Genomic DNA, 23,980 nt, shown 5'->3' on the forward strand with positions numbered 1-23,980 from the left:
CAGAAATGCTTACAGCTCTTCAAAGGTTAACTGAGAAACTGTCAAAAAGGGGTGTTGTATAGCATAGGCTAGTATTAGTATGCTTTTGAATTACAGTGTGAGTAGCAGTAGCACAGTTTAGACTATTCCAAACTGTGAGTTAGTACTCCTAGTACTAGTAGTAGTAGTGGGTGCCAGAGTCAGAAGGTTTTTTGTCTTCTAACAGCCTGAAAGAAATAAAGGAGAATTTGTATATTGCTTGAAATTCCGTCCAAAGCAAATATTCTTTTCTAAGTTCTCTGCTAGACAGCAGTTGCTTCTTGCAAACCATTTCCTTGCAACTTCTCATATAATTTCTGAAGTGCTATAAACATAAAAGTGCCTTAACAGCTGTACAGTTTGCAGACCAGAAGCAGGCAATGTTTGCTTTTCATGGACCTTATTTCACCCGATTGCTCTAATATTGTATATGCTGTATTCAAGGTTTATTAAAAGCTGAATTTGCTTTCTCTTCCCTTGAGCATCACAGATGCATTAGAAGACAAATGGTGGGCTCTGGGCCACGGTCTCAGCTGAGTTAGCAATCCTCAAGGAATGAGGCAGCTGTTTTCATGCCACTTGTACAGAGCTAAAGACAAAGCCAAGCCAGAGGTGGGATGAACTGTGGGTGATGGGAGCTGCTGCTGGCAGCATGCACAAACAGGCTCCGTCAGGGAGGCTCATCCCAGCAGGTGGCAGTCCAGCAGTCACCCTGATTCTGCAGATTGTTCTGTGTGCTAGGCTCCTGCCTCAGATTGAGGCCTCTTACCATCTCCTGGTAGTGCATACTACTCATTTACCAGGTCCTAAGTATTTTAAGCTGCTAAAGGAGAAGTTCTGCTTCATCCACCAGATCTTTTCTGATAATCCAAGACCATTTTTTGAGAAGAATGCATACCAACAAATGTGTTCAGTTACTTTTCCTACAATGCGAGGTGTATTATTTGTATATTCACTGCTCTGGAATATTACTCATTTATTGCTTTGCCTATCTGGTCCTCTGAGGATTAAATTAAAAGGAGGCTACAATTTTGATATAAAACCCTCTCACTATATAGCATGAAATGTCAAAATGAAAAAAACCTCAAGTTATTTTACTCTTCCTGATTTTTTTGATTGTTCTTTGATTGAAATGAATGAAATTGAATGAGTGAATGAAAATCTGTTACAATTCCTTGCTTTTGTGAAAATAGGGGGGTTTGCATTTTTAAGTAAAATCTGCACATTATTAAAATTTTTCAAAACATGGAATAATTTCCATTCATGTATTCCTAAAACTTCTTATTACAACAGCGTCCAACTGTTGGAATTAAATTCATGGCTCTATAGCATACTTAAAATAACATTGTGTACGCTATCTTGGGGGAGAATTTAAATATTTCCTGTTGAGTGGACATTCACAGATAAGCTTGAGATGAAACTTCTGTGTGTAAGAATTTGGGTTTTATATGGTACAGGAAGAATTTTCAGTTGTGTTAAACAATCTTGACTGCTATTGTGGATCAAGTATTCTACTAATAGGTAACTAGAAGATAGTAATAATCACTGTCCATTATTTGTTATTTTCTTGAAAAGTAGACCACAATCTAAATGAATTATTTTGCTTGTAATAATCTGAAACATTAGTATACATGTGGAGAATTCTTGATTTCAGAAATGCAACTAAGAGTCTATTTAAAAGTTCAAGGAACAGCAACAGTGTCTTTTGTACTCTGGAGGGAGAATGCTTTTACTGACAGAAGTCAAAAGTGGTTTGATATTTCAGCATGAAAGGGGACTGTGGAAAACATTTTTCCAACTAGACTGTCTCTTTCCTCTCAGACCACCTACTGACAGTAGGTGAGAATGCCTAGAATCAGTAATAAAATGTTGCAAGTTTCTCCCATGAATATTTTGCCTCTGATATCATCATAAAGCAATTTTTTTGTCAGAACAGTATGGGTACATTTTTGTCGTAGTTTGCCTGATGGAATGAAGCTTCACACCTTTTCACCTGGACCTTTTAAAGAGCTTGTCAAACCATATTACATATATAGTATATTCATAATAGCATAAACAAAAATTTCTTGTTTACATATGTCTAAAATACTAATTGAATGTAGTAAATTTGTGGTATGTGTATTTGCCCATGCACAGTATTCTCTTCCTGTGCATTTTGGTACTAATAAAATATCTTACAGTTGGTAAAAAGCTCTGTGCATTGTAAGAATTTTAAGACTGACACCTTTTGAGGAATATACACTAAAATATTGTCTTGTATGTTTTATTTTGCCCTTGTTTCTAAAGTAAGATAGATTTTTGATTTATCTGGTCTGTCTTAAACTTTTCTAAGTTCAACTTCTCCCTCTCAAACCCTGTCTATTGCAGTGAAAGCCTTTTATAAAATAGAGATTGAAATCAGTCCTTTGTATGCATAAGTGTAGGTAATTATACTTTAAAGAGAACTTGCTTTGTACATTTTAATTTTTATAAAGAAACGAGCAGTTATCTCCCTGACACCTTATTAAATGTATAATTAACCTTATGATCCCTGGCTCACTTGTGAATGCTTGGCAGTATAATTGGAGAGGAATAGTGTTTCTCTTTTTCATTCTTTTGCAGTCCTAAACCTTGTTTTTGTGGTATGTTGAAGTATTAGTTTAATTCTTTCCCCTTTTGTTTTAAACAAACTTTATACTACCATTTTAAAAACAATGTTTACCAAAATGGTGCATGAAATGAAATTGTTTGCTATGTTCAGTGGTGGTGTTTCTTGGGGGGGAGGGAGAGGAGTGGTGTTGGGGTTGTTTTGTTTGTTTGTTTGTTTTAAACTAATGGTCAGTTATTTACCTTGTAAATGGGTAATACATTAGTATATTATTTTAAACATCTGTAGTTTGAAGTTTTCACCTTAGTCATTTTGTTTATCACTAACCTACTCATGACTGCTACATTATTTCTTTCTTTTTCTTTAGAGGTGTGGTGCATTAGTTGAGGAGAAGAGAACTTTAGTGAGTTTTATGGCTAGATCAGCATCTAAACCTGGACAGGTATAGTATTTTTTTCATGTATATCATTGTATATGTAGCAAAATACTATTTCATCAACCTTTGTTGAAGTGTTTTGGATATTGAACTTCACAGTTGACAGCTTTATGAGGTTTCTTGGGGAGGGAGGAGGTTAGTTTGCAGAGCTGGTTACATTTAAAGGAACAGTTTATGGAGCATGATGGAAAGAAGGGTGTAGTTAATATTTTTCTGTTGTTCCAGTAATTTCCTGCATTTTTGATGTTATACTTTATATCCTACAGACATTGTGCTTTAAATGTTTTACTGCACTATCCAGTTCAGTATCACAAGCTGGAAGTACTTATTTTGTTAGCTACATTGTAGGAATACAAATGCAAGTTAAAAACTCAGCCTCTCTCTAATGATAAAATACCTCTGTTTACATTAAAAGACAGATTTCATATCATGGTTATCGTGGTTTGGGCATGTATCTAGTTTGAGCATCTGTTTAGATTCATGGCTTTGTGCTCATTCCCTATAATTCAAAATGCTCTCATTTATGTGTCTGCTCTACTCCTGTCCCTCCCTCCTCATATGCCCCCCTCAAAGTAAAAAAACAACCAAACAAAAAAAAAAAAAAACCAAAAAAACAACAAAACAAAAAAAACCACCACCCCACCACCCCCCCCAAACAACCCCCACAAACCCCATCACTGAACAACAAAAAAAACAGCCCTAAACACACACGCATGCAAAACCACATGGATTTCTCTTTCATAGAGTAGCAGCATCAGGAGGCAGTTAATACACAAACTAGAATAAATACTTTTCAAATGAGGGAAAATGCACATTTATGGTTTGTGGAACTTGACTTTAAATACTCAAAGATTAAAAGTTCTTCTGTTGAAGTGATGATAAATATGATGATCACCATCTTTTGGTGTCTGTAGAAGAAATTTAAAAACTTGAATTTTTTTAACTTTCAAGCTGAAATTCTAATAACACATAGAAGTTAGTAGCATGTGATAAAGATGTTAGTAATTTCTATAAACTTCTTTTAATTCAAGACCTGAGAGGTTTTGAAACTGGAATCAGAGGTTGAGGGAGGGGGGTTCCGAATTTAAGCACATTAGTTAATAATCTGACTTCTTTTAAGCATTGATCATAGCTACCACTGACCTCTAGGTCAGTGAAGGCTGCCGAGTGGTTTGCATTTTTTTTTTAAATTGGTTGAAATCCTGATATATTCTCATTAATACATTAATTGTTTCCTTTAAAAAAATAAAATTGAGAAACTAATGTTTGTCTTGCTTTAGTATGGATATTAGTCCCGCATTTTGTTTGTTTTATTTTGTGGCTGATTTCTTTGACTATTTGATATCTGCATATGAAATTTTGGGAAGGATGTTATGATGTCTACTTTCAGTTGCACAATCCATTCCTTGATATCAGTACAGTTCATTTCACTTAAAAGTTCTGAAATTATTCTAAATTTGGCAATTTTATTTTGTTGTTTAAGATTTGAAGTTAATGCTTTTTTTTGTCTGTGCATTAAATTTCATAGGCGAAGAAGATAGAGACACTTTTAGAACTGATTCCTGAGCATCTAGATTTGGAAATTGCATACCATTACCTCATGAGATGTTATGGTAATTTACTCTCCTTGGAATAGTTTTTTTTAGTAACAACTCTTGAGACATTCAGAAAGGTCATGGAAACCCTTAGAGAGGGGAGTAGGATCTACACTGTGTAACTTGCTTTACAGTTTGAGCCACAAAGAGGTGGCAGGGTTTGTCTGAGGTTTTTGTTGTTTAAAGTCTGTTTGATCTGTATACTGTCCTAGCTATTAGGTTGGAAAAGCAAACAACTGACACAGTCCTTTACAAAAGGAGCTGTATTAGATTAAAGGATACTGCTACAATAGAGGCTAAGTAGGGACTTTGTGGAATAAAAAAGAATCCATCCTAACCCATGGAGAGCAATACTGTAGAAATGAATGGCTTTTAAAATGAATCTTGCTTTTTTTCCCCAAAAAACATGTAATAAGTATATTGTTTCCTTTTATGTGTGTGTTTCAAAATCGTGATTACTTTTATCAGTAGTATGCAAGGACCTTATTGTTATTAGTGTAGATTCTTTATACCTGTTTTAATTTAGCCAAAGTTAATATTCCAGATACCTTCATCTGGATTTACCTAAATAGTAGATTTGAAGTGCTAATCAGTTCTCTTTATAGTTGAAGCCAGAGAGGAACAGCTCTAAAAATCAAGTTGCTTATTTAAGTATGTTTATTTGCAACACTCACTCTTGGAAAAACCAGGACATATAGCCCCTATGGCAACACTCAGTTGGAAGCTCGCATCTCTTTGCTGTAGTGTCCTTTGCCTTGTGTACTCCGATATGGTCCTCCAGTTCTATTACAGGGAGCAAATATTCTTCACATGTGTATTACAAGCAAAAAGATACAATGACAGAAACCCTTGTGCTCCAGTCTATCACAGAAGAGATAAATAGGAATAATTAAGTAAAATACTTCAACCCCAAACCCACAGTATGGTGTTAAAGGAATAAAAACTTCACTGTATATGAATCAAGTTGTAGAATTTCTCATGATGTAGTATCTAACTTAAAAAAATCACTTGCTTAGTAATGTTCAAAGCAGCAATCACTACCAAAATTGTTTAGCCCTACAGTTCCATGCACAGCAGGGTAAGTTTTTTAACATGTTTTTATAAAACAAAAAAATGCCCTTTGTCACCAGCACTGTACTTGCTGCTATCATTAGCCCTTTACTGCTTTTAGCTCAGTAAAAATACCGTAAGTGAACTAATTAATTTTTTCAATATCCTTTCCAACTACATCATAGTACAACGATTTCATAAAGAGATTGCAGAGAATCAATCACTTGCTCTATTATACCTAAAACAGTGATTAGAATGTATTCGACATGTGAAGCCACACTGTATGTGAACAGATGGTTGCTGTAGTTTCTTTAGGCAGAGATGTAGCTGACTCATAGCAAGTTCTAGAGGAGACAGTACCAGCATGAAGAGTTTGAAAAGCTGTTCCCAGGTTATTCTGTACAAGCATCTCACCTGTATGAGACATCGATTCCACTCCTGTATCAGGTAGAAGAGTGCACATCAGTTACTTGATCCACTTTACCAGGGCTGGACTGGGTCAGTTGTACTAGGGTATCTTTGCATTTTCTGTTACATCTTTGTGTTTTAAAGAATAAGGCGTTGTCCTACTCTGAGGATATTCAGGGGCATTTACTATATTCTGTCCCCACCATGTATAATATGTACAGACCTGTACACATGAACAGCAATTCAGCTATGTCTTCCCCTCATCCCTTCTCTTCCATTTTTGATACTTTCTGCAGCGGTGAGTACGGTAGTCTCATTTGGCTGTTAAAATGATCATCAGCAAAATATTTACCACAACTGAAATTTAGAACGCTGTGCTTAGGTTGTGTTCAAGCCAAGAGGGCTAGAAATAAGATCTTTTTTTTTTTCCATTTCTTTTTTCATTTTACAGTTAGGAAGCTTTAAAACATGATTTCTCATTTTCATCCAAGTCCAACCTTGTAGTATCATCATTTTCTAGGAAACAAATTATTCTCCTGTCAGGTACATTGTTATTTTTAATTAGTTCGGGAAATGAAAGATAACAGAGTACTATTACTACAGTTAGTTACTGTTGCTAGTTATCAAAATAAATGGACAAATAAAACAAGTGTTTATGTGTTTAGCAAATATATAGTAGAATATAGATCACAGCACATCCACAACTGAACAATTGAAGGGACATTTACTCCTTTCTTTGTCCTGTATACCTTCTTGAAAAAGGAAATACATAAAATCACATTTGCATGGTCCATTAAACACAATCTAAGTATTAGCTCTTTTTTGTTTGTTTTCCATACAATAAATACATCTATTTCTTTAAAATAGAAAGTTAATGATTTCTCTTAAACCATCACTTCATGCAGTTTCTGCGGTAGCATCCCACATTCTAAAAGGAGCTCAGCCACTTGCCAGACATGAGTGGGAAGCTTTTTCTCATGAGAGGGACACAAGCTATCCATTTCTGCGTAATTAAAGACTTTTTTTTTCTTTTAGAACTATTGGTTTTATAGCCCCTATGGTTGTGAAGATGGTGTTTCCAAATGTGAACAAGTAAGAACATGAGACAGCTCCCATACTGCAGATGTTTGCATTTTCCCAAGCAACAAAATGCACTTAACTGGACATGATGGTTCCTTGTTGTTTACAAGGTGCTAGGAACTGTTGTACTGCTTCTAGGACCCTGAGGACAACAGTGAAAATGTCAGGGGTCACTTCAATTTCATCCTGATGTGTCTCAAGCAAATATCTGAGCAGCAGAAAAGTCTATGGTTAAGCATGAGTCAATGTAGAAGGAGGAGTTTCTGCCCTCTCCCACTTTAGAGGAAGGAGAAATACACTGCACTCTTCTACAGCTAGAAGTGAGCAGTGCTTTAAATAAATGAAGAACGGATTACTTAAAACCTGTTGCAGGGGATGGTACCTTTTATGGAATATCCAGAAAAAATGTTATTGGTTACTTAAGCAGTTAAGGTTTGTCATAGTGTTAGTGGGTCAGCAAAAATTGTCTCCTGCTCAGTAGGATGAAATAGGTTTTTGTTTGTGTTCTAAAATGAGCATCTGACCTTTGTTTTCTTTGTTCCTTTAGGTTATAGTTTTGATGTACCCAGCACCTGTAACTGTAACAATATTCTGCCCTTAAGGGATTAAATTCTGTTCTGGGGTTCTCACATGCTGAACTTGGGTGGCTTTTGTTTTAGCTTTTGTATTCATTTTTTATTACTTGCTTCAGAAAGAGGCATATGGCTTTGTATTTCACATCCTAGAGTGGTGTGTTCTCACTGTGCAGCTCCTACTCCTTTGTGGTTCCAGCACATGCTTGAAGGAATTGATCATCCAGCCTCAAATAAAAAGGAAAGCTAGAATGGCTGTATATTCTGTTCTTTTATGTGAATTGTCAGTAGCATATGAATAATATCTGGAATATGGTATATTAAAATATTTAGAATATGTTTTGGCAAGTAGTAGGAATGTGTGACATCATGGAGACAGGTGAAAAGAGGAACACTTTACCAATGGGGGGGGATTTTCAGTTTTTTGTTGTTTGTTTTTTTTTTCCTCAGAACTGGATGGGGATGTTGCTTCTGTAAAGGCTGTGTATGAGAAAACAAAAGCAAAGAATATACAGCTGCATGAGCTATCTCTGAAATCTTTAGCAGCTTTTCTGAAGAAAGTAGGAGAGCCTGTCCCTTTCACTGAACCCCCTGTGAGTATTTCTTAATTAGGAAATAGATCTGCAGAATTGTGTATGTTCCGTGTTAATAAAACAAATTGCATGAATAATTACATAGGGATTAAATCTCTGCAGAGACTCCTCAAAGGAGGTAATGTATGAAGTACTGAGTGTTGTAGGAACTATAGTAATCTTGCATTGGACTTGACTTGAAGAAATAAAACCTCTTGGGGCTTACGATATTTAAACTACCTGATCTTGATCAGGCACTCATCTACAGGTGTACTTCTATCAAATGTCCTTGGGACATTTATCTAAGCCATTGAACTTAAAAAGGCTTATAGAATGTTTATTTGATTAACAATTAATGGGGTTTAGTTTGCATTAATTACCTGTTTTCTGTCTAGTACAAGTTGCTGCTTTAGTAGGATGGGATTTTAGAACTGTAGGAATTAACTTTTTTAATTAATAGAAGCTTTGCTTCTAGCTGCCTTGCCAGCAGATATATGCAACTGTGCAAATATATCTTATTTGAGGGTGACAAGTGGCTTGACACTAAATCTGTCAAGACTGTAAATACTTCTTTCACATCATTCCTTTGACTAACAGTCTACTAGTACCATTTTAGCAAAGCACACTTTAAAGACTTACTCTGGGATTCCTCTCTAAACAAACTTTTTATTGCCATTTTCTAGCCACTTTTTATATTCTAAAATAAGTGTTTTTCTATAGTTCTGTGAAGACCTGATTGTATGTTGTTTCTCTGCATTGCTTCATGATAAATGTGATTTTCTTTTCTTAGTTTGCAAAGAATTGGAGAAAATTTTGGCATAAAATATTTGGTTTAGCTTTTTAAGAGCTGTGGATTTTTTTTCTGCAACCTTGACGTAATTTATAATTGAAATTTTATTAGACTGTGTAAATTTAAAACCTAGAATGTCTGCTTCTTACATGTAACTAGTGAAAATAAGAGTGTTTTTTCAAAGTTACTGAAATTATTCATTTTTTTATTTCCCTGTTCAATTTTTCTCTAATGCAGCTTGGTTTTTAAAAATGTCTCAATCTTTTTGGCACAATTGCAGATTGCAGCTAAAAAGTATTTTCTTTTTTAAATTAAATTGATTATATTATTGCATTTTGTAATAGAAGCTTCATTATGCATTTTTGGCAAGGTTTTCCATTTCCTTTTATTCTCTCTGGTGTTTCTCTCAATTATACAGACTTCAGTACAGGTCTAGTTTTGCATGACAGAGAATAATAGATTTGGCTTTTGTCAGGACATAAGATTTTGTTCAGAAGTAGTAACATTTCAGTTGAAACAATGTTGAACTTGTTTATTCCACTCTATTTATAGGAGACATTCAAGTTCTATGTGGAAAAACTGAGGAAAAGAAGATTGGAAGCATCATGAGCAGACAGTCTTTTATGCTTTAGTTGTTTATGAAATTGTTTAAATACTAAATTCAATAAAAATGTAAAAAAGCATGTTGTTCTGTGTTATTTTTAATATAAATCTGTGTTTAAACAGCACTTTCCATAGCTGTAATTGATAGAAACATTAATAGAAATGCTTTAAAAATTGCTAATGAAATATCAAGACTCGGCTTTCTAGGCTATTTCTGGTTTGATGTATGATCTGCTATAGCCTGATTGTATTTTGGCTTCTGTTGATTCACCCAAATACATGTATATCAAGAAAGTTGCTAGAGGTGTATGTAACTGTAACTTCAGCAAACTGTCTTATCCTTTGTTGTTCTTTGCCTGATCAATGTACTTGGGGTGGAAGTATACGGGTAAAGAACGTCATCTCGAGGATTCATCTGTATCTACACAGAAAATAAACACCTTTTTTAGATTTCTCCTAAATGTACTTCTCTTGTGTTAAGTATCTTGTTAGGGCGTTTGATAGTATAGATAAAGACAAAATACTTTTATCTTTTACACTAGCTTGTGTGCTGTAGTGTTATCGAGTCTTCAATTCATTCTCATAACTGTTAGTCCAGTTAATTTTATGGTGTGGTAGGTTGACCCTGGCTGGATACCAGGTGCCCACCAAAGCCATTCTATCACTCCCCCATCCTCAGCTGGACAGGGGAGAGAAAATATAACAAAGGGTTCGTGGGTCGAGATAAGGACAGGAGAGATCACTCACCAATTGCCATCATGGGCAAAACAGACTCAGCTTGGGGAAAATTAATTCAATTTATTACCAGTCAACCGGAGTAGGGAAATAAGAAAAAAAAACCAAATCTCAGAACACCTTCTCTCCACCCCTCCTTTCTTCCCGGGTGCAGCTTCACTCCTGGATTCTGTACCTACTGCTGCCAGCACTGCTGGGGGATGGGGAATGGGGGTTGGGGTCACTTCATCTCACATTGTCTTTGCTGCTCCTTCATCTTCCTCAGGGGAGGACTCATCACACTCTTCCCCTGCTCCAGCGTGGGGTCCCTCCCACGGGAGACAGTCCTCCACGAACTTCTCCAATGTGGGGTCCTTCCCATGGGCTGCAGTTCTTCACGAACTTCACCCCCAGCATGGGTCCCTTCCATGGGCTGCAGTCCTTCAGGCACCGACTGCTCCAGCGTGGGTCCCCCATGGGGTCACAAGTCCTGCCAGAAAACCTGCTCCAGTGTGGGCTCCTCTCTCCACAGATCCGCAGGTCCTACCAGGAGCCTGCTCCAGCGCGGGGTTCGCATGGGGTCACAGCCTCCTTTGGACACCCATCTGCTCCGGCGTGGGGTTGTCCCCAGGCTGCAGGTGGAGATCTGCTCCACCGTGGACCTCCGTGGGCTGCAGGGGGACAGCCTGCCTCACCAGGGTCTTCCCCACGGGCTGCAGGGGAATCTCTGCTCCGGTGCCTGGAGCATCTCCTCCCCCTCCTTATTCGCTGACCTGGGAGTCTGCAGGGTTGTTGCTCTCACATACTCTCACTCCTCTTTTTGGCTGCCATTTCTGTGTGTCCCAGCAACTTTTTTTCCTTCTTAAATCTGTTCTCCCAGAGGCGCCACCACCGTCGCTGATGGGCTCAGCCTTGGCCGGTGGCAGGTCAGTCTTAGAGCCGGCTGGCATTGGCTCTGTTGGACACAGGGGAAGCAGCTTCTCACAAAAGCCACCCCTGTAGCCCCCACCCCCCGCTACCAAAACCTTGCCACACAAACCCAATACATATGGATACAAGAACTGCATATCTGTCAAAACATGCCTTTTAAACAAAGCAGTGGCCATTATTTGCAGGGGTAGTGTTTTTTACTTGCTAGGAGACTGGTGGGCATGCTTTATTTGTATAAATGTGGGAGTAAACCTACTCCCATGTGACATTTTACAGTCCAGAGTTGTGGAATCATGAAAATAAGACACTTATAAATTACAAAGATTAAAGAATACATAGAGAATACATCCTTTATCTCTGTGAATAATGGTGGAAACTCACAAATGTGCACGTTGGTATAACAAATGGAATATGGTGCCTACGCAGTACTTCAAAACAGGTTTTAATGAAATGAAAGCTGTGCATTTGATATCTTTTTTATTGATCTTTACATTTTCAGTTAGTTAACTTTATCTTTCTTAGGTTTTCCCACATAGGCAACACTGTGGTAATTAAAAGTTCACGTGTGCCCCCCAGGTTTTGGCAAAATTTTGAAGATTTGTACTGTAATGTGAATGCGTCAAAGTTAGAAAGAGATTTGGACCTAACTTTTTGAAGTAAAATTTCCAGTTCATTAACTAGTATATTTACAAATACACAGGAAATGCTGTACTTAAAAAATGAGGCATGACTAATCAGAGGCTGAGTAGAGTGGTAAATTTTGCTTTCCAAACAAACTGGATGAATCCTAGCTGTGTCTGCTCCACTGGTGGCGTGGTTTTACAATGACCTTCTTTACTTCATTTCACAAATTGAGATGTTTCTTTTTTCTAAAGCTACGTTACATGTGTTTCAGTGTAATAGCAGCATAATTGAAGACTGTGTCAACTAGTTGGCAACCCTTTCTCTAGTATCACAGCTTTTGTTTTTAGAGGTCATCTTGTGAATCTCTCGGTTGCACAGTGGTAGCCGTGTTGCAGTCGCATCTGAGCGTAACTGGAGGCAATGGGCCTGTATGCTTTTTGAGCTAGGGTAGCACATAAGGTAAGGAAGAGAGTATTACTTGAAGCAAACACCAGGTCATCACAGAGGAAGTTAACAGCAGATCTGTAGATCTTTACATTTTTGGCAAGGAGGTGGAATCTCATGTGGTCGTGGACCAGATGCAATTGATTGTCAGGTGCTGCATCCATCATTGGTCTGTGCTGCGATACTGGCAGGTTGTGTTTGTTGGCTGCTGCCTTCTGAGGCAGAAAAGCAGGATGCAAGGGCACAGCCAGATGCATGGCTGCAAGTGACTAGTGCCTATGCATGAGGTCTGGCCATGCAGGATTACTACTAGTTAGCATCTACATGTTTTTCTCTGAGCAGGTTTGACTTGAACTCTAACGGAATAACCCTATAATTTAATAGTTCCAATTGTGGAAATGGAAAGTAAATTTGATAGCCTGTAACTGAAGAATATAGATTAAATTGTTTTCAGCTCTGAAATTGCATTTTGAGTGACCTCATGGAAAGTTAAGGGCTGAATGAGCTGGCTGCTGAGCTGATTAAACATCAGGGAGGCACTGCGGGAGCATGAGACCAAAGAGTACCAGGGTTTCGTGCCAGCAATGCCAGGGTAGTGGGTGAAGGCGCACACTGATCATTTGGGATCGTGTTGCAATAGCCTGGGCCCGTGGAGCCTTGTGGTAGAGGAGGGAAGGCAGACATTATTCAAAGGATAGGCAAAGGCTGCTATCGTGTGATAGTACGTCTGATTTTCTGTTCCAGTAAATGTTTTCTGTACAATGAAGGAATGATTACACAGGGGAGCGAAGTCTCTCCCGTCTTTAAAATGTGGGACAATGAGGGATTTGTGCCACTCTGGGACACAATCATCTCGGTCTGAAACAAGGTTATACCAGGAAGGTTTTGTAGACCTGGCATTTGTGCTGACTCTTCTAGAATACGCTTGAAATGATAATATTTCTTGTGCATTGGTGTGCTGAGACTCAGCCATTTCAAGCATGAAGAAAAATGCAGTTTAGAAGGTTAGCGTTTCTTCACCAAGTAAGTAGGCACTTTCATTATTTTTTTCATATTCAGAGAAACTTGTAAGGTGACAAAATGCAGAATGGCAGTCTTGCAAACTTGTCATGGTAATTTATATAGTCCAGATACAAAATGTACTCTGTCGTGCGGACCATAGCACGCACCCCTTTAAAGCAAAAAAGAATTATTTGCCACCGGCTAGTGGATAACTGGGATTGTGCAAGATCCAGGCCAGGTGCAGTGTCCGTGAGATAGGAGCGTGCTTTTCCAGTGGCCTCCATGGGAAGCTGAGAGTGCGCTGACATGAAATGACCTGACATGTTACTGTAAAAAGGGAATTGTGGGAGCATGTATGTTTGCATAATAGTGCATCTCATGATTGGGGTTGAGAGGACTGCAAAAAGCTTGCTGCTTGAAGTGAGATGACTTGATCTCACTTCTGTGCCCTGCACCACACTGTGGACTCAGTGCCTCTTTCCCCCACTCCCCGTAAGATAGGGACAGGAGGAGGGTGCTTTTTGGTTTTTGAGCTCAACATGGGAAAAGTTTCCTTTGTTAACTACCGGTATAGTCATTCTGCGGCATGATAATTATATGCTGTAGTTCTATCCTTATCTGCTAAAACAGTTTGTTCAACTCGTTGTCTCCTGAGACCCTTTTCTATAGCAAGAAATGTAGTTTGGTAGGTTAGTAATTGTCTTTAGATTGTTAATACGTGCCCACTGTTGAAAATGGAGTAGCTGAACGGACTGTGTCTTTGGCAGTGACAGCTCAGAAGGTTTTTATAGGTTGAATGCCTGAGTCAGCAGGATCCCAACTGCAGTTTACAGTAACGAGGGAGAATCGTAACAGTGAAGGTAGGATCATGAGTGTATGTATTGACAGAGAAATAAAACGGAAGCGTGTTTACCAGAGCACTGCAGTATCTATTGCTTCTCTCAAAGGTGTGATGCTTCTGGATTCTCCAGGAACACAGCAGAGGAGGAAATGAAAGAAGTGATAAATGTGACCAGGAGGTCTTGCTGTTCAGTGTGAGAAATCTGTCAGCATCTAGAATGAATGTCCAATTTTCTGCACCAGTATATTGTTGCTTTTAAGGTGAAAAAAGTGAGCATGTAAGAAAAAGCTGAGACTGTCATTGAATGTAGCCTTTTTTAGCAAAGATTTCCCTGCATTTATTAAAATTATTTTTATAATTTCTCTGTAAAGGTATTTCCTTTCCAGAATGGCTGTAGCTTCTGGTGGTTTGCCAGTACTTCTGTGAATCAGTAATCGGAGGATACCCAATATCCTTTTAAGTTAGTGGCTCCAAATGAGACTATAATGTAATCTAAGGGCATCTTTTGGAGTAGGAGTGTGCAGATCCTCAGCTACAGGAGCAAAGTTCTGGGTTTCCCTGTAGGTATGTAAATAAGAGCAGATACGGAAGGATACAGAAGTTTAAGGTTTGAGGTTTTTTCTACTGTTTCCTGTAATTAAGAAAATGAGATAATAAGAACTGTCTTAATGCAGTGCCTGCTATAGATGGGGGTTCCACATTGATCTACTTTTAGATAAAACTATTAATGGGAGGTTTCTCTCTGATACTCTTAAACCTATATATTACAATTGGCTAATGCTTCACAATTTCTCACGTGACTACCTTTATAACACTGTGATAAAGCAGCGGTATCTATAGAATTGCGGTTGTTTGCAGTGATAGCTCCAAACCTCTTTGTAGTTCTGCGTGTCTCGTAATTATTTCACTCAGCTGTAAGTGCCAATGAACCTCAGTGTCTCACAGTGAAAGTGATGCATCTTGAAAACCAGCAGCAAACTTAATTCTTGGTTTTGCAAGAAGTTTGCATCTGCTGTTCTTCACATAGTCTGTGACCAGGGCAAATCTGAAAAGTGGCGTTATGGGAAGAGTTGTAGGTAGCGGAGATGAATCTTCAGGGCAGGAGAGGAGGGTGGACTTTCAGATAGCAAACAGTTTGGGCTGGAGGGAAAGCAGGGGGGTATGGACAGGATGAGGTTGGCCTGGCCAACCTCCTTCGAGGTTGTCAAAGAAGGCTCTGAAAGGCTGTTTTACTGGGTGCTGGATTTTTATTTATGGGAGAGGGCCTATGAAGAGTGGTTGTCAAAATACAGGATCACCACAGAGGAGCTCTGACGGGATTGGAAGTACTGGGAAAATACCTAAGTGGGAAGGATGAGAGTTGGTATTGTCGGTGGCAATAAGAAGACCTATCAGTTTCAGCGTGGTGCCTTACGCCTGGTTGGATTAGGAGTCGATGACTATGAGGGGAAGGAGCAGCCCTCAGCTCGCTGGCCGTCGGGGTCAGTGACACACCACTGCAGATCTTTGCCTTTATCATGGCTCCCACTGTCTCCTCCTCAACTGCTTCTCCTTGAGGTTCCCTGGAGAAGAAAATGGTGGCAGCAGCAAGGGCTGCTAAGGGGGAGTTGGCTGCTAAGCTCAACTCAATGAAGAAAGAGGCTGTGAAGGACTGGTCAGAGCTGCTGAGCCAAGCGTGGTCCTCTCGTGCCTTTCCACCGTGGGGAGTCGTAATGGTACTAGTCTTGTAATGACAGCTGGGTAACTGAAGAAACGGGAGCATCGTCATGTGCCAAAAATCCCAAAGGAAGTTTGTTCTAGCAGCAGCCTCTTAAACCTCACACTTCTCGAATTCAAAAGCAGCTGTAGGACTAAGTGCATTATTAGCGTAATTTAGTGTGGTTCTAAGGATGAGTCTTAATATGGGATAGTGTGTAGCATTGCAGCTGTTACGATTTCTGTGCGTGTTCTGATATTGAAGTTGCAGCCTGAGGTGTGGCTGTAACCAAAGCAACTGTGTTAGGTTGCTGAGCCCACTACCTAGCCATACTCTGAAAAACTTTCTGCCTAAACCAAAAATAAATCAAGCAATTGCCAAGTGACCATTGCAGAGTTCCCTGGGATTTCCCTCTGATTAGTTCAGCTAGTAGCATGAACAGTTCATGCGTGGAGGTTAGCTCAACTTTAGATCTTGATTGTCTCTAGCAGTTGTCCATTTTTAGGGCCCTCAGAACCCCTGGTAAATAAAACTACACTCTAAAAATTGGAAATACGATAGAAAGTGTATGCTCATTGGAAAATCCATTAGGAGCCATATATCCGTAGATTTTGCTTAAACAAGGTTTTTGCTTTCCTTCATGATTTTGTTGACTCAGCCTGTATTTCAAACATTAATGTTCTGAGTGAGAGAGCTCGTAATATCACATGTTGCACCAGGTTAACTGTTCAGCAGGAGGAGGAAAAAAACCCTGATAAAGTGCAATAGCTGAAAATAAATATGTATATTGTATTAAATTAATTTAAAAAAAAAAAGCCAAAACCTTTAGTTTTCCATCTTTTTTTTATGTTTTAATGACAGCTGTATTTTTCCTCACCTGTAGTACATATAAAATACTGTGCTCCAATTGTTTTTATGCCCAGGAATACAATTTCTGCATTTGAGTATCTTTCTCACTGTCATCAATAACATTATAGATTTGTCTAAATTCAGCAAGTTAAAACAAGGTTGAAAACTATGTTTCATACCACTAGCTGCAGGGGGCATAAAATTACGGTAATTTGTGGATTTACTATTGTCAGTCATGTTCAAGAGTTTTTTGCAGTGGAAATTTATCACGTGACTGGCATGAACGTACTACAAAGCTGCAAGGCATTTTTCTAATACATAAGCACTGAGAAATTCCCTATCAAGTAAATAAAGCTAAAAATATTCATTCATCTTTCTTATGCCTTGCTTTTAGAAGGGACAAACCTGAAGCAAGTGTGTCCAAAACGTTTGGCAGTGCTAAGCTCTGCTGTAATCAAAGCACTTTTCTAGGTAACAATAATACTTGGCCAAAATGCTTTTTTACATGACTACTAGTAGGAGTTGTGGGGAAGGCAGGGAAGCAGGTACAGCATGTGATGCAAACAGCCAGAGCCACTGTGTGCAGAATTATGGCGGGACTGGTGGGATGGTGCTGGCTTTTTGACTGTTCCTGCTGGCCTGAAATGCCCCCGTGGTTCCGTGGGGGGTGGCAACCTGTGCCTGTATTGGTAGGAATTACAAGCAAAAAAGTTTTTATTATTGTATTAAGGGGATGCTAAAAGAGCAGAAAAGTTGTTGGTGCTCTGCCTTTCTCAGCCGAGATCAGAGTCTCTTGGGGTGATGGCTACCACAGGTTTGATCTCTGACTTACCCACCTGGAAGTCCAATGACTGCCTCGTGTAACACGACATCCTGCAGCTGGTGACAGCTACTTAGGGCAGCACATGTCGTGTTTTTCAAAGTTTTCTGTTTGTGCAGCACATTTTGCTGTTACCTGGTTTGGAACTCCATTTTTTGGCTTTGTGCCTTTCTACAATTAGTTGAAGCACTGCTGCAAGGTGATTAGCTATTTTTAACTATGAGTAGTAGAAGATTGGGGTGTTTGTTGAAAAGCAGTCATTAAGATAATACTAGGTTCTTCTAGGGCACTCTCCTCAGCATCGTGACTTGCATCATGAGAAGGAAGATGTTTACTTGTGTCAAGGAGGAGCTGCTGGTGGAGACTAGACTGGCATAGCAGTGGGGCTGGTTTGGTGGGTTTTTTTCCTGACTTTCTTGGTGAAACATGAAGTCTTTTTATTTTGAAAAAGTTTCTGTTGTTGTTTCCTAAACTCTTCGCCAAGTGCCCAGTAAATGAAAGTGAGCAAAGGTACTGTCTTGAGGAATGATGATGTTAACTGTTAACTAGTATGGTTATGTATTTGTTGCCCAGCACTGGGAATTTATTGAAAATTACATGCTCTGTGCATTTTGTATTTGACTATTTGTGAACATTCATAGACTTCCAATTGCTATGCGTTTGCTTGAAAATTCAGTACTGAAGTAGTAGATGACTGTTTTGTGGGCTAATTTGCATGTGTACAAAATACAAATTATTCTGAGGCAAGTGGCATTGTTTGTTTACTCACCATATGGGTTCTGGCCAGTACTTTAACATTTATGCCTCTAAACCCACTTATTAAACAAGAAAAATTAAGGTGAGGCAGAAACAGTACTGAGATGTGCTAGGAATCTTAGCAAAATCTGATTAGATGCTTAAAAAGGAGCAAAAGACCCAAATGTCTTGTTGATGGCAGATGCTGGTACTGGAGCCATGTTGTGAAGGTTGAGGGGGTCTGTTAAGTTGCAGTTTTTTAGCACTGGAAGCATTAAAAATATCTAATTGTGACCATGAAAGCAAAATAATGCCAACAAAATTTGCAATTCCACACAACTATAAGTTTGATTTAATGACAAACATCAACAAACAGTTTTATAATTCATTATATAAATTGGCAACAGCACTTTTTTAATTATGGATCTGAAAAAAATTTGAGCTATCATAATGTGGTGGGATAACCCTGGCTGGACGCCATGTGCCCCCCAAAGCCATTTTATCACCACCACCACCACCACCCCCCCCCCCCCCCCCAGCTGGACAGGGGAAAGAAAGTATAACAAAGGACTTGTGGGTCGAGATAAGGACAGGGAGAGATCACTCGCCAATTACCGTCACGGGCAAAACAGACTCAACTTGGGGAAATTCATTTAGTTTATTACCAGTCAAACCAGAGTAGGGTAATGAGAAATAAAACCAAATCTCAGAACACCTTCCCTCCACTCCTCCCTTCTTCCCAGGCACAACTTTACTCCCAGATTCTCTACCTATGCCGCCAGCACCACGGGGAGACGGGAAATGGGGCTTGGGGTCAGTTCACCACAAGTTGTCTCTGCTGCTCCTTCCTCCTCAGGGGGAGGACTTCTCACTCTCTTCCCCTGCTCCAGCGTGGGATCCCTCCCAATGGGAGACAGTCCTCCACGAACTTCTCCAACGTGGGGTCCTCCCATGGTGTGCAGTCCTTCAGGAGCACACTGCTCCAGCGTGGGTCCGCCACAGGGTCACAAGTCCTGCCAGAAAACCTGCTCTGTGGGCTCCTCTCTCCACAGATCTGCAGGTCCTGCCAGGAGCCTGCTCCAGCACGGGCTTCCCATGGGTTCACAGCCTCCTTCAGGAACCCACCTGCTCCAGCGTGGGGTCCTCCCCAGGCTGCAGGTGGATATCTGCTCCACCGTGGACCTCCGTGGGCTGCAGGGGGACAGCCTGCCTCACCATGGTCTTCCCCACGGGCTGCAGGAGAATCTCTGCTCCGGCGCCTGGAGAATCTCCTCCCTCTCCTTCTTCACTGATCTTGGGGTCTGCAGGGTTGTTGCTCTTACATGTTCTCACTCCTCTCTCCTGGCTGCAATCACTTAGGTGTTTGGTTTTTTCCCCCCTTCTTAAATCTGTTCTCCCAGAGGCACCACCACTGTCACTGATGAGCTCGGCCTTGGCCGGTGGTAGGTCTGTCTTGGGGCCAGCTGGCATTGGCCCTGTAGGACAATGGGGAAGCTTCCAGCAGCTTCTCACAGAAGCCACCCCTGTAGCCCTCCGCTATCAAAACCTTGCCACGCAAACCCAGTACACATAGGCATTACAACTGTGTGTGTACATACATATATACATAATCTATTCATGCAGATACCTCTACATATAGATGTTAATATGAACACATGCACATATAGATGTGCTTTTTAAAGCTCATCAATTCTGAAAAGGGTTAAGTGGTTTTAAAATTACCTCAACCTGCTGCTTAAACTTTGTTCCCTTAATTAATAGCTGCTAACATATGAAGGGCTTGTCTTGGCTTTTGGAGTATAAAAAAAAAAAAAAGCAGCATGTCACAGAGCTCCATGTACACTGTTTCTTGTCTACTGCCATTAAAATTAGTCATTGTGGCTAAAACCTGAAAGGTTTGTTATTTCTGGTACAAGTGGACATACCAACACCTGCAATTTCTCACCTTTGAGTCTCTTTGCGTAGTGTATTGTCTGTGATTTTTTTTTTTTAAAGGAATTTCATGGGTTTTTTGTTTTTTTGTTTTAGGGGTTTTTTTTAAATTAAAAGGGATGGTTATTGATACTTGTTACTTATTTAGCATTTCTGAATGCATTTTGCAATGAACAAACACAGGATGAAACTTTCAACAGCTACTTACTAATTTAGCTTAGCCACAGTGAAAGCTAGTCCTTTCCAAACAATGAGTTAAAAGTATTTTGGAGGACTGCCACTATCCATGAGCCAATATGCAAAGCAGTGTTTCTATAATCCATTTTCCAGTGCTAAAAAAGTTTGTCCCATTTGCCAAGTGGAAAGAATGCATAAACTTGGAATGGAGGTTGGGGAAGAACTTCCCACCTCTCCTTGTACTAAACACTTTAAGTAATACATTTTTCTTACCTGTTCCTTTACAGATAAGACACCACCTCTAGTACATAGAGGTGTTGTAACAACACACAGTTCTGTTGTCCCCACACAGTACTTTACAGTATCCATGTAACCAACACAGATTTATTTTTTAATCTAAATTCGGTGAATTTTCCTTACAAATATCGTCGTTGCCTGTATTTGACATTCCCATTCCCAGATTTGTGTTTGTATGCAGACCGAAACCCCATAGCCTGTTGCAGTTAGGTCACGCACTGCGCCATTCAAGCAGCAGTTTGGCACAGCTTCGAAACTCTGCAACCGATTAAACATGGTGCCATTTCAAAACCAGTTTTGCACTGACTTGGTTGCCTGCAGTAGCAGGGACCATGACTTACAGCCGAGACCTTTTCCAGATCTGGCCAGGGAGGACACAGGAGAGCAAAGACAGTAGTGGGTGAATCCTTGGGACAGCAGCATTGTTGGACTGGCGGGCAGCGCTCTGCGCGAATGGCAGACCTGCCTTACTACAGTGCTTAAGTCCGTAACAAACTAAGTGTTGTCCTGTGTGGAACGGACAGTATGTTGAGTTTTGGGCAGTGTCTTGCTTGTGATCTTTAGTCTCTATATTGAGATTGCTGCGGGCTGCTGTAACTTTGGTGGTACGGGGAGTGCAGGCAGGAGGGCACACTGAGCTGCTGCTGACACAAGGGAGTCTAAGGAAAAGGAACGGCTACTCTGAAACTTGGAAAGCATAGCTGTGCTGAAATTAAATTATAACATTTAGCCTTGGTTAGAACTCCCGGGAAGATTTCTCTTCCCTCGCTAACCCCTTGTTTTTGCAGCAGCAGCAGCAGCAGCTCTTGCTGTGGAAATGTGAAACCTTTTCTGCACAAAACTAACACGAAGTAGGACGTGAACATAGAGGCCAAAGCATACAGTGTGACCTTCACTGGCCAAGAGGTGCATAACTCCCTTTAAACTTGTACTATTTTTCAACTCCCGGTAGTGTGAGTGGGGCAAGTTGTGTGTCATCCACCCACTCATCCCTGTGCTCTTCCCTGTACACAGCTCCACAGCGTGCTATTGTCAGGCAGGAACACTAATTGCTGGTATTTCAAGGCTCCTATCTTCTTATTGCTAAAGCCTGTAACAATAATCACAGCCTATATTCCCCATCTCTAGGCATCAAGGAAACAAGATATGATCATAGGCAGTGTGCTAATGTAATTGTAGTATATAGAATATGAGCTTTTTCTATGTAAACACAGGCCTGGCCACATCCTATGATAGCTCTTCCTACACTCCATACGATGGCTGTTCCTAGGCTCATCGCTCAAGTCCCCATTATGTATACATCTACCCTTGTCATAACACCACCTCTGAAACACTCACACCGTTTGGTCCTGCTGCATAATGTTAAGAGGGTGGAATTTTAAATTGAAAAAGGCTGTTTAAGTAATGTCAGCAGCCTGACTAATTTCACAAAAGGAAGGAAATTCAAAGTTAAGGCTATGGTATATTCTTATCTAGATGCCTGAAGATTTCTGTGCATGACAATATGCCCCTAAAATTCAGAGCTGTCCCTTATGTCTTTAATTTCTCCCATTGTGTCTCTCCTTTTTTTATTAAACATCAAAGTGAATTCACAACAGAGAGTCAGCCTAGAATTTAATCCTCTAAATACCTTGAAAATAGAGGTTTAGACTAGAAGTACCAATATATACCCTTAAAACTTCAGTGTAATATAAAAGAGATTCTAATCATAACAGATCATTACAAAGAAGAGTAAACCACTTTAAAAAAATTAAGTGTCTTAAATATAATAAAAAGGAATAATTAAGAATCAAACAGGAAGCTGCTATTCTGACAATTTAATGATGCTGAATTGGACAGAAAGAATTGGCTTTGCCATTAAAAGGCAATGAAAATCTGATAATTTCAAAATGGCACTAGCATCAGATCGAGTGGGGTTTTTTTGATATCAAATGCAGCAGCACCAGAAAGAAATGGTAGAATTCACCTTAGAAGAACCTGAGAGTGTTTTGGATTTCTACTGCTGCCCGGGGCTGAAGCTGTTATTTTAACAGACCTGCTTAACATCTTTAGACTAGGGCCTTCCTGGGAATCTATTACCACGTGGAACCTGTGGAAAGTAATGTGGCAGTCCTAATTGCCAAATAGAATAATAAAATACTGACGTTCTTTCATTCTTATTTCTTAAAAAAAAAAAAAGGGGGCGGGGGGCAACTTATGTAACAGTATCAGGGGTGTTATAGCCGATTATAGAAGGGGTTTTCCACTGTGTGCAACATGTAAATGAAAGTTGAGTAGGTGACGTGCTTTGGGTCTCTGTATATAAGCAGAGAGATCTGCATCCAAACATTTAAAATCAATCAAGGTAATCTTATAAAATGCTCACAACAACTATACACCTAATTTGCACGTGCACTTACCATAGCCATTTATTTACCGACTCATTTTCTGAGCCTTTCTGTCTTATGGCTGAGCATAACTAGGTGCACAATTACAAGCATTTTGTAATTGCGTCATTAAATTTTTAATTACTGGAGAGGCAGGTTGGTATTTTCTACCTGAGAATCTTAGGAACCAAACTCGGCAAATTGCTATGATTTGTATTGCCATGGAGAGAGATGTGAATAATAACAATCAATAGGTATGTGTTTATGCTGTAAAAATAATCCAAGAAGGTGAGACAATTTTAGCTGTTACAAGAAATCATCTATCCAGTGAGTAAATACCTCTTTGGGGCATCAACAGCATCTAACTGGATCACAAAGGCAGGGCCTTGAACGACGTAAGCGATTAGAAATGGCACAGAACAGTTAGCAGTTGTGTTTTCCATCCTTGCACGTTCTCCCGAAGCATCAGCGAAGTCTGCCGCGTTGCCTTCCTCGACGCTGCTGGTCAGAGCGCCGAACCGAACGTTGTATGCGCTACAGAAAGTCGTGCCCGGTGTGTGCTGATCCCGTCCTCTCGGAGCTCTCCCCGTTAAGTGCGTGATCGCCGCGCGTTCAAACGCCGTGGACTAGAGCATCAGCTACTGCAAAGTGGGACGGGGCCCTTGACACCGGTGGCCCATAGCTCAGCGTATTTCAAGGCGTGGAGGACTCGTAAGCGCCCGGTCACCTAGAGGAACCGCCCGTCAGACAACCGCCGGCAGGCCGAAGCCCGCTGGCCGGCAGGCCGAAGCCCGCTGGCCGGCAGGCCGAAGCCCGCTGGCCGGCAGGCCGAAGCCCGCTGG

The 23,980-nt window shown here is 40.1% G+C and overlaps 1 protein-coding gene across 2 annotated transcripts in view; it reads left to right on the top strand.

Annotated features, from left to right (window-relative positions):
• Positions 1-10,195, top strand: part of LRPPRC (leucine rich pentatricopeptide repeat containing) — a 93,349-nt gene extending 83,154 nt beyond the window's left edge. For both annotated transcript variants that reach the window (XM_049833789.1, XM_049833790.1), the window contains exons 35-38: positions 2,973-3,047; positions 4,570-4,654; positions 8,197-8,339; positions 9,661-10,195. In XM_049833789.1, coding sequence (XP_049689746.1) covers positions 2,973-3,047; positions 4,570-4,654; positions 8,197-8,339; positions 9,661-9,717 — 360 coding nt within the window. In that variant the 3' untranslated portion in view covers positions 9,718-10,195. The remainder of the gene's footprint in view (positions 1-2,972; positions 3,048-4,569; positions 4,655-8,196; positions 8,340-9,660) is intronic.
• The last annotated feature ends 13,785 nt before the right edge of the window (positions 10,196-23,980 follow it).

This window comes from Accipiter gentilis, chromosome 30 (genome assembly GCF_929443795.1).
Source record: "Accipiter gentilis chromosome 30, bAccGen1.1, whole genome shotgun sequence".
NCBI classification, from domain to species: domain Eukaryota; kingdom Metazoa; phylum Chordata; class Aves; order Accipitriformes; family Accipitridae; genus Astur; species Astur gentilis.